This window comes from Eleginops maclovinus, chromosome 12, assembly GCF_036324505.1.
Source record: "Eleginops maclovinus isolate JMC-PN-2008 ecotype Puerto Natales chromosome 12, JC_Emac_rtc_rv5, whole genome shotgun sequence".
Classification (NCBI taxonomy): Eukaryota; Metazoa; Chordata; class Actinopteri; order Perciformes; family Eleginopidae; genus Eleginops; species Eleginops maclovinus.
Genome location: NC_086360.1, coordinates 3,864,852 through 3,875,133, shown reverse-complemented (window position 1 = coordinate 3,875,133; position 10,282 = coordinate 3,864,852). Strand labels below are relative to the sequence as shown.

At 39.1% G+C, this 10,282-nt stretch overlaps 1 protein-coding gene across 1 annotated transcript; it reads left to right on the top strand.

Annotated features, from left to right (window-relative positions):
* Positions 1 to 712: 712 nt before the first annotated feature.
* On the top strand, positions 713 to 9,874 carry lman2lb (lectin, mannose-binding 2-like b). The gene is made up of 8 exons (XM_063897919.1): positions 713 to 944; positions 1,570 to 1,688; positions 1,930 to 2,047; positions 2,633 to 2,715; positions 5,120 to 5,281; positions 6,577 to 6,691; positions 6,778 to 6,897; positions 8,684 to 9,874. Exons 1-8 carry the CDS (start codon positions 740 to 742, stop codon positions 8,824 to 8,826), a joined length of 1,065 nt encoding a protein of 354 aa, XP_063753989.1. The 5' UTR covers positions 713 to 739; the 3' UTR covers positions 8,827 to 9,874.
* Positions 9,875 to 10,282: the final 408 nt, after the last annotated feature.

Here is a 10,282-nt window from a genome sequence, read left to right as displayed (position 1 = left end):
AGAATTGGGTGAAACAGGCTTTACTTGTATGATGTATGTAGCTATGGAACTTACAAAGGCCAGGTTTTGGCTGTAAAACCAAGCTTCTGAAATCCCAGAAAACTCAATATAACATTATGTTGCTAAAGTAAAATACATACATAGGTTTGCCACCATTTATTTCTATACTTTTTTATTTATTGTTTAGTTTATTTTTAAAATGTTATAAGTGAAATCCCCTTTTGACGTTTATTATTTATTTAGTTTTCATTATCATAATGATCTGCTTTGGGTTTTTATATAGTTTTTGTTGGTTTATTTATCTAATAGTTTTTTATATTTTATTGTATTTATTGGTTTTGCCGTCTTTTATTTTACAGAGGAATCTTTTTTTTTATTGTGTTTTATTTTTTAGTAACATACCTTTTAACTCCTGTGTCCTTTAAATTGTTGAACTGTTTATCCTGTTGCTATTCTGATTCTGGCTTGGTGTGGAATTCTTGTTGTCAAAGCATTTTGAAGGGCACCTGATGTATGTAAAGTGCTATTCAAATAAAGCTTTTATTATTATTATCATTATTATTATTTATTTTTAACACCGGTCTTAAGTTAAAGTTGTTATTCAGATCAAACCATTGACTGTAATGATTATAATCATTTAATCAAATTGGTCAGAGAGCTTTTATTTTGGAGAGTAAAAACCGGAAGTAGGATGTTAGTAAAGTCACGTGACTGAGTCGTTTGAAGTGGGAGTGTAAAGATGGTTGCCACTGTCACCATGTCAAATCTGGATCTATTGAGGAGTTTCTGTTTTTTATGTCCAATGTTTCTTTTAAAAAACATCCGTAAAATAACATTTATGTTTGTTACCGTCTGTTTATTAATGAGCCCTTCGTTGGCTGAAGAGCAGGAATTTGTGGATGACTTTTTGAAGAGGGAATACTCTCTGGCAAAACCGTACCGTGGTAAGTTTACCGTGGACTAAATTAAGCCGGAGTAACTGCAAACATTAGCTAACAAGTGATACTAAGCTAAACTGAGCTAATGTTAGTATCGTGAATTAGCATTTATCTTAACCTAGCCTCATTGCTGTATAAGCTGCCGAGTGTAATCATTAACTCAGAATAACTCTGCCGTAAAGCCTTTGGTTATTATTCATTTTAGGTAGAGGCACATTAAGGACCATTAAAGCTAACTAACGTGACTTAACCCGAAACGATAGCTGTTTCTGTTAGCATGTATAGAGCTCACACCTAACCTAGCGAAGCATGAGCTATTTCCTTTGTGTCATATATGCCGAATTTACCATGATCACATCAGAGGCTCGAGAGGTTCTCAGTTCTTGTACTTGAGTAAATGTTAAACTACCAGTGTAGGAATACTCTGTTACAGTAAAACTCCTGTAATGTAATGTTACTCAAGTGAAAGTACAAAGGTATTAGCATCAAAATAGTACCAGAAGTAAAAGTAGTCATTGTTTGATTGGTCCATTTCAGAATAATATATCTGATATGTTTTATAATTATTGATCATGAATCGTTTGAAAACAGATGGAGCTTATGAGGGAATATCAATGTTGCTGTTTTGCAGGCTTGGGTCTCTCTAGTTCTTCACACTGGGATCTCATGGGCACTGCTATGGTTACACCTGATTATGTGAGGCTGACACCGGACCTGCAGAGCAGACAGGGAGCAGTATGGAGTCGAATTGTAAGTCTACAATAAACGTCATAACACATCATTACCAGACATCCCACACCCCCTTACTGCTCTCAATCTGCCTCACTTTAACACAGTTACTATGAAATTGTCTCGTTAACATAACCACTAATCACCTAGGTATATAAACGGTTCAAAATCATACGAGGTTGTTTCTCAATTCCATAGACAGATTCTCTACATGGCATAACACAAGAATAACCTGCTTGTCTTCATTTCTGTCTCTTTCCAGCCGTTTTTCGAGCGGGACTGGGAGCTTAAGGTGCAATTCAAAATCCATGGCGTCGGAAAGAAGAATTTGAATGGGGATGGCATGGCTATCTGGTTAACCAAAGATCGTATGCAGAACGGTAGGTGGACTGGATCAAGTCTAGACACGAGGACGAGAGGCTGAAAATAATTTAATCTAATGTGAAAACATATAACATACCATATCTCTCTTTTTTTATGAGTTTCCCCCTCATAGTTGCATGTTTTCATGATGAGATTTCAAACCTTTGCTACCATGCTTGTTACTATTATTAATTGTAAAACATTCCCTTGATTATTTTTCTCAGCATTTTGAAAGCTGTCGTGGCGTAGATTTGGCCACTGCCATTCAAAACACTTATTAGGTCAAGCATATTCCTATAAATGTGATTGCTGTTGGCAGTAGTTTACTTTTCAAAGCTTGTACAGGATTTAGTGACTCTCTGACCAATCAGAGGTCTGCACTGTTTTAACTCCAAATGTAACTATCGCCCAAGTTGCTGAGGTGGTTCTCAAAGAAGTTTGAGGTTATTTTCATGCCTTTTCCTGATGCAAAGCCAAAAGATAATTAGTCAAGTTCCCCTATAATATCAATCCTGTCTGTATGAGTCCATAAACCTTCATGGACCTCCAACAAACAACTCCAATAATCCGTGCTGTTTGATTACCTCACTGTGACTTTGCAGGTCCTGTGTTCGGCAACATGAATCAGTTCGTTGGACTTGGAATACTTTTGGACACTTACCCCAATGCTGACAAGACCCATGATGTGAGTGACAGTTAGTAGCTTGTGTTTAATGCCTGTGTTAATGTCCTGTTGGTATAAGAGAAAGCCTCTCTTTCTGCAACCCTTCAGAAAGCATCTGTTTATTCCTAAATCTTCACCAGTTCATCATCCCATGTTGTCTTGTCGCATACAGTGAAGGAAATGGGTCTTTGATCCCCTGCCGATTTTGTTAGTTGGCCCATTAACAAAGAACTCAATAGTCTATACTTTTAATGTTAGGTTTATTCTAACATTGAGCGACAGAATATAAAAAGAAATCCAGAAATCTACATTAAAAAAATATATAAATTGATTTGCGTTTAATGTTGGGAAATAAGTATTTGATCCTCTTGCAAAACATGACTTAGTTTTTGGTGGAAAAAGCCCTGTTGGACAGCACAAGAGGGCAGATGTTTCTGGTAGTTGGTCACCAGTCGATGCGGTGAATCGCCCTGTCCCCTTAGCAGAGAAACCCCACCCCCCAAAGCATAATGTTTCCACCTCCATGCTTGACTCTGGGGATGGTGTTCTTCGGGTAATAGGCAGCATTTCTCTTCCTCCAAACACGACATGTGGAGCAGACTTCAGACGGCCTGGACATGTTCCTTCTTGAGCAGGGGATCTTGCGGGCGCTGCAGGATTTTAGTCCATTACGGCGCAGTGTGTTACCAATAGTTTTCTTGGTGACTGCGGTCCCAGCAGCCTTCATTAACAAGTCCCTCCTGTGTAACTACTGGCTGATCCCTCACCTTTCTCATGATCTTAGATGGTGGAGACCCAGACCGAGGGCGATTGATAGTCATTTTGTGCTTCTTCCATTTTCCAATAATCAAATCAGTTGTCTCTTTCTCACGAAGCTGCTTGCTGGTAGTCTTGTCTTCTATTCCAGCCTTGTGCCGGTCTACAGTCTGGTCCCTGATGTCCTTAGACATTAGTTCCTCCATGATCACAAGACCTGTCTATGGTCTGGCCCTCGGTAGAGAGGTTGTAATCTGATTTACTGACTGTGGACAGGTGTCTTTTATCTAGGTAAAGAGTTGAGGAGTACTTTCTTAAAGGGAGAGGACTTATTTAACCGCTCCGTGGGAGCCAGAATCCTTGTTGGTTGCAAGAGGATCAAATATTTATTTCCCCCAATTAAATGCAAATCAATTTATATCTTTTTTTAATCTACAGTTCTGGATTTATCTTTTTGATATTTTGTTTCTTACAATTTCTTTGTAAGTGGGCAAACTTACAACATCGGAAGGGGATCAAATACTTATTTCCTTCACTCTACATGGTTCCATACATTGATACATCGGCAAACTTCAGCCCTATTTTCTCTCATCGGCACATCGAATACTCCGATAGCACTAGTAGATGTTTATCTGTTTTACTGGGCCATTTAATTTAGTTCTGTTCAAGAGGTTGTGTTATTGGTCACTTGATGGAGAAAATGAAGTCTGCTCATTTTGAAAGATTAGAACACTGAGGCGATCTATCGTACCTTTTTTGTGACACTAACTCTTAAGTAATTCGTCGTGTGACTCCTCAGTGGCCCTACTGCTGCAGGATTTCCCCCCTGTGTGTTTGTCAGGGTTGGTAAATCAAATGCAACCCTAAGAGATTTTTGACCCAATGCTGCAGTGTTTTAAGTTGCCTCGCTTTTGCTATATATATATACTCCATGTCCTTATGTATAAACTAAAAGCTTCTATATAAAGGCTTTTGTAGAAGTTGTTATTCAGAACTTTGCGATGGGGATGTGAAGGGTTGAAAGGCAGTTCATCCTTTTTTGTTATAACGATTTATCGGTTTCCCTGGCACAAAAAGACAAATTATTACCAACTAAAAATAAACAAAAAAAACACTGGAAGCAGCGTTTGGGGTCACTTTGTAAGAATGTGGTGAGGACACTCATTTCAGATAAAGTAGCTAAGTAACTGTGCTACGCTGCTGCAAAGCGGGAGCAACTATTGCTTTACTGTTCTCTATTCAATTATTACTAATATTAAACGTGTCAGAGGTCCAAACTGCACCACTTGGGTTACCAGAAATACACCCAGAAGTGTGAATAGTCCTACAGATTGTTCACGTTCTCTTGTGCAAATAAACTCTCAAAAATGTACAATTCTTTGTGCATGCTATTTTCACACATTTTTAAACGTATCATCTTAATGCAAAAATGGTCAGGACAATATTGTTAATTTCCATGTCTCCTGCCTCCCGAGTATAAATGAGAATGGCCTATGGGTAGCGGTATCGGATAAAATTGTTATTTAAAAAACAGTGATGGCTAAGAAACCTATCAGTGCTGGCTGGCGTCTGGTGCAGCAGAAATAAACATTGTGCTTTGTTGCATGCAGGTGTCTGTGTGCTGTTTTTAAACCCTTGTCTTTCTTCTTCTCCTCCTTCTCCCTCTCAGAGGTCCTTCCCCTACGTGTCAGTGATGCTGGGGAACGGGACTCTGTCCTATGACCACGATTCTGACGGACGGCACACTGAGCTTGGAGGATGCACGGCTATGGTGCGCAACGCAATCTACGACACGTTTCTCCTCGTCAGATACTCAAAAAACAGACTCAAGGTATTAAAGCCACAAAGTAAGGGGGATTGATACATTCTCTTCACTTGTTGAGTTATTACTCTGCCATTTGGCTTTATACATACATAGTCATGTAGAAATCAAAACAACACCCCACTATTATTGTGGGGTGTTGCTGTATACATAAATTCCCCTGAAGCGCAAGGATTTTCCTGTGAACCATTTCGATGTTCACAAATCTAAATCTGATGATCAATATAAATATTAGAAAGGTCAATGGTTTCACTGCTTTTTGTGTAATGATAGGCATTGTCTGGATTGTGATGTTAAAAGTTGACAAATCTCTAAAGGCTAACAAATGTAAAGTTAAGCTTAAATTTTAAACCTAGTTTCAACTAAAATGATTCAGGAGCTACTGTGGTTTCCTAAACCAGGCAAAGAGAGGGGCTGATAATATAAGTGTGTCCTCTTAATAATAAACTTCCCACCCAAACTAAAAGCCTAGACAGGCTTGGACCGGTATTTCAAAAACAGTTTATTTAACAAAAAGGTTCAAACACCTCCAACAAAAGCACAAATACACATTACAACTGGAGTAACCTTCATTTTAAGGTACTCAGGCAATGTCCAACTCAAACTGCAGACTTCTTAAAACTGCTGAATAATCCAATTGAAAGCAAAAAAATGTCACTCAACCAAAAAAATCCCCTAAAAGAATCCAAGTGAAACAACATCTTCCAAGAAGAGGAAAAATATCCAAAAAGGAAGTGACTCACAGGCTGCCGAAAAGGTCAACTTATATGAAGGTAGACTTAAGCCCTGAGGTATCACCAACACTTAGCTAAACACTGCAAATCTACCCACATTTACACAGTTCCTTCCAGCAAGCTGCCAGGCTCTCTCTCCTAGCTCCTAACAAACAATCAATTCCCTCTCCCTTTGTTCCCAAGGGCCCCACCCCCTCTCCTCACCTGAATTCAACTGAACTCCTGATTAGTATCTACAGGGAGATGACAGGTCAAAGCAGGAGAGAGAGAGAGAGACACTCTGCATTCAGATGTATTTGTTCTACATTGGTGGCTGTCACACTGCAAAAACAGAAACGTTGACTTTAATTAAACGTATTATGTCAACAGATTTCACATGAAAGCATTAAGTTGGTGAAAGCAATTATATTAGGTTTAAATAAACAGTTTTTTTTGCAACTTAATATTGCTGCTTTCAACTAACGTAATACAGTTATATGAAATATGCTGAGTTTTTTCAGTGCGCAAAGTGTATACAAAGATAACTGCTAGCATTGGTGTATTTATTGTGAGCTTTCCTACGCCTTCCAGCTCATGGTGGATGTAGATGGTAAACAGGAATGGAAAGACTGTGCTGACATCACAGGACTCAGACTACCTCCTGGATACTTCTTCGGAGCCTCCTCTGCCACCGGGGACCTGTCCGGTATGAACTCCCAACAATCCTCTGAAGGATGCTCTCTCACTGCGTTCCTGTTTATGTACTGGTTTATGTTGTGTGTGTTGCTCTAGATAACCATGACCTCATCTCCATGAAGTTGTACCAGCTGACAATAGAGAGGAGTCTCGAAGAAGAGCAGGAAGAGGAGGACGTTACTGTCCCAAGGGTTGATGACATGGACCAGTTCCCAGGTTGGCACAACTTTCTATTTTTTTTGGTTTGTCTCACTGTCTCAATTCAATTCAATAAGCTGTGTAATAACCCAAATTAAAGCAGCAGAGGCAGAGATGGCCTTTAAACCCTTGAATGAGTCCAGCAATTACCCATAATAAAAATGTGGTAGCATTTTTCCTTAGAAAGCTTCCCCTTCTTGGGAAATGATAATATAATAATAGAAACGTTTAGATTTATTATAGAATGATATTATCACACCTCAGTTACAAAGTAAAGTGATTAGTTATACCCTCATAGATGTGAATTATTTATTATTCTCCACTAAAATTGAAGACTGGCAGAAAAAAAACGGGTTCAAGATCATCAGGATGTTTTCTTGGACGTTAATCCTCTGGAACCACTAAAGGCATTATCAAACTGACCCACCATCGCGACTAGACTTATATTCAGGTGTAAAGTCAGTGGGCTGTCCTTAAACTTTGGATATAAAAACCCATTCAAATCACTGTAATAGTCTACAGGTGTTCAGTGATGGTGTATTTTTGGAAGTTGGCATCACAGAGGCTCCCCAACCAATGGGATCTTTCCATTCAGTTCTGGGACTTGAAAAACAACATCTTACAAATGTATGATACTTGCACGTTTGTTTCAGAAGGGCTATCTCCACATATTAACACCACTTTTATGACTTTTGGAAGCGTAATTGCAAGAAGTTAAAATGAAATTTTAACACTCAGTTACCCTGTTTGGAGATTTCAGAGAGAGCTAGGGGGGGGGGGGATACTAGACTTCTGTTTTGAAAAATTCCTCTTTTCTTTGTAAATATATTTTGTAATTCTGTAATTACATCCCTATCGTATGGATTCACCGCTGCTAAGCTAAAGGCGCTAATGTTCGGCAAGATAGCGTCTAGCAGTCACGTTTACACACTTGTTAGCAACTGCTGTTCTTCATGAGACATAAAAGCTTCTGACATTCACTAGTGAGGTATTTAGGCAGAGGCAGGCTGTGGCGCAGTGGGATAGTGAGTTGATCATTGGATCAGGGGAGGGCTGGTTCAATCTCCACTGCAGTCAGCATGTTTCCGTGGGCAAGACACTTCACCCCAACGTGCTCCTGTGGGGACTGTCCACAGTATTGAGTGTATGTAAGTTGCTCTGGATAAAACATGTAATGTAATTTACTGACACGGTACCACTTTACAATAAAATTACTCTTATAATGGGTTTATAATTAGGTTATTAATGAGGTTGTAAACACTTTATTAATCATTAAGAACCATTTATAAACCAGCTCTAACATAGTATTCATCAACACAGGCTCACTATTTGGCAAGATGACTGAGCCTTATATTGGCTACCTAGTTTACTCCGTCTTCATCATGAACAGCATCCTGGGTATCTGTTGTTCCCTGAGTTGATTCTCCCCCATCCATCTGGATGTTTTGTTTATCTCATATCTTATAAAAGTGTATTAATGATTTATAAAGTGTTGACAAGCTAAGTAATAAATTAATTACAAACTATTCTTAGACCCTTTTATAAGGGCAGTCCTATTGTAAAGTGGTACCCATTTTTCTGATTAGAACTGAAACCAAAAACAGTTAAACGCTAACTCTTCCTGCAGTCTAAGGACTCATTCCTGCACCACTCCATTTGGTAACCGTGTTTCTAGAAGACATGCTGTCCTCTGCACCCTTCGTTCAGAATTTGCTAAACTGAAGATATGCAAGTTTCTTCCTAAGCATGATGCCAACACTGAAACACAGTTTCTAACAACTTTTTTTGTGCTGTTGCTCTACAGTGGAGATCCAGCAGGAAGGGATGAGCGGAATCCAGTTCTTCTTCACCCTCCTCTTCTCCATCCTGGGCCTGGGGGTGCTGGCAGTCGTGGGGCTCGTTGTTTACGGCCGCTGGAAGGAAAACCGACGCAAGCGTTTCTATTGATCAGAGAGCCACCGTTTGTTTCTTAATCAGCATCCACTAAAAACAATGCCCAGACTGCCATAGCTTTACTGAACCGTACAATCCAATGAACTGTTGGGTCTGAGGCCCAGAGCCACGAGAACATAAAGAGCCGTGAACATGTGAGCCAGCTGTGAAATATTTGTGTGTGTTTATGGAAGATTGATGCCATAAAGCTGCTTTATGTTGAAATATGCTCATCTCAAGCAAAATCTGCACTGACCGAGACGCTGTAGATTAAAAATAATCGCCAATATGAGTTTCTGATGTTGCCTACAGGAAGAGACAAATGTAAACCTCAAAATCCCAGACGCTGTGTGTAGTTGACATCATCTTACAGGAGTTTCTGCAGTTGTGTAGTTACCTCTTACTGCCACTTGGGGCTGCCTTCTTGCAGCTTTAATCTGACGGCTGCTGTAGAGACCAACGACCCTGTGGATCATTCAGCACTTCCTCTTGCTGAGCTGAAACCTTGTATCTGAGATAAAATACTTTGTTAGCTGTTTGTAAAGGACTGCTATTGAAACAGGAAGTGCCTAGCTCTCAATCTCCGTTCCAGTCTTACTTCCTGTTGAGTTCTTTGGTCTCATTGACTACTGCACTGAAAACTGCACAACCCCATTTACTGTCTAACTACTGTCGATTATGATCCGTGTCTTATTCTGTGTAGAAGAACAAGCAGCGTAAAACCGAGCACCAGCACTCAATTCATTCTAATTTAATCAGGTTTTATTGTTTGGCCATTGTACTAAAAGCTTTCATCTTTCATGCCGTCGCTCTTACGGGTTTACTGTTTCACTTGGCTTTTTCCTATAATTGTCCAATTAGGTCATTTTTTTTTTTTTTTGCATCAGTGTATGTCTAACTGATCCTATACACCAGTCATTATTGTGTAAAACAACTTTAAAATTGATCATTTGAATAATAATCTCAATACAATTCTGCTTTCAATGCTATAAATGAACCCATGTCAGAATAACTGTGATTCAAGAGCTTTTTCTTAATTTTTCAGTAAAGGTTTTTATTGAGACTCATGCGGTAATGTTTTGTTTTCCTCTCTCTTCAACTGTTTAAATCAATACTTTAATGCAGTTTTATTTCAAAATAGGACATATGCTAATTTCGAGCTTTATATCAGTATGTAGTGTCTCTCCTGGAACATGTCTCCATGCTTTAATGTTCAGAAAGCTCTTTATTTCTCTCATACTGCCTGTGATGCAACACCTCTTTTCACCCTCCGTCTGAAACCAGAGCCCAGTCTGCTCTGATTGGTTAGCTGGCCTGCTGTGGTGTAAAGTAAATAAGTAGATTGACTAAGTACTGTACTAAACTACACATTTGAGGGACTTGTACTTTACTTGAGTGTTCCAGTTTTTATAATATGTTGTACTCTACCCTCACTACAATTCAGTAAAATGGTGTACTTTTACTCCACTAC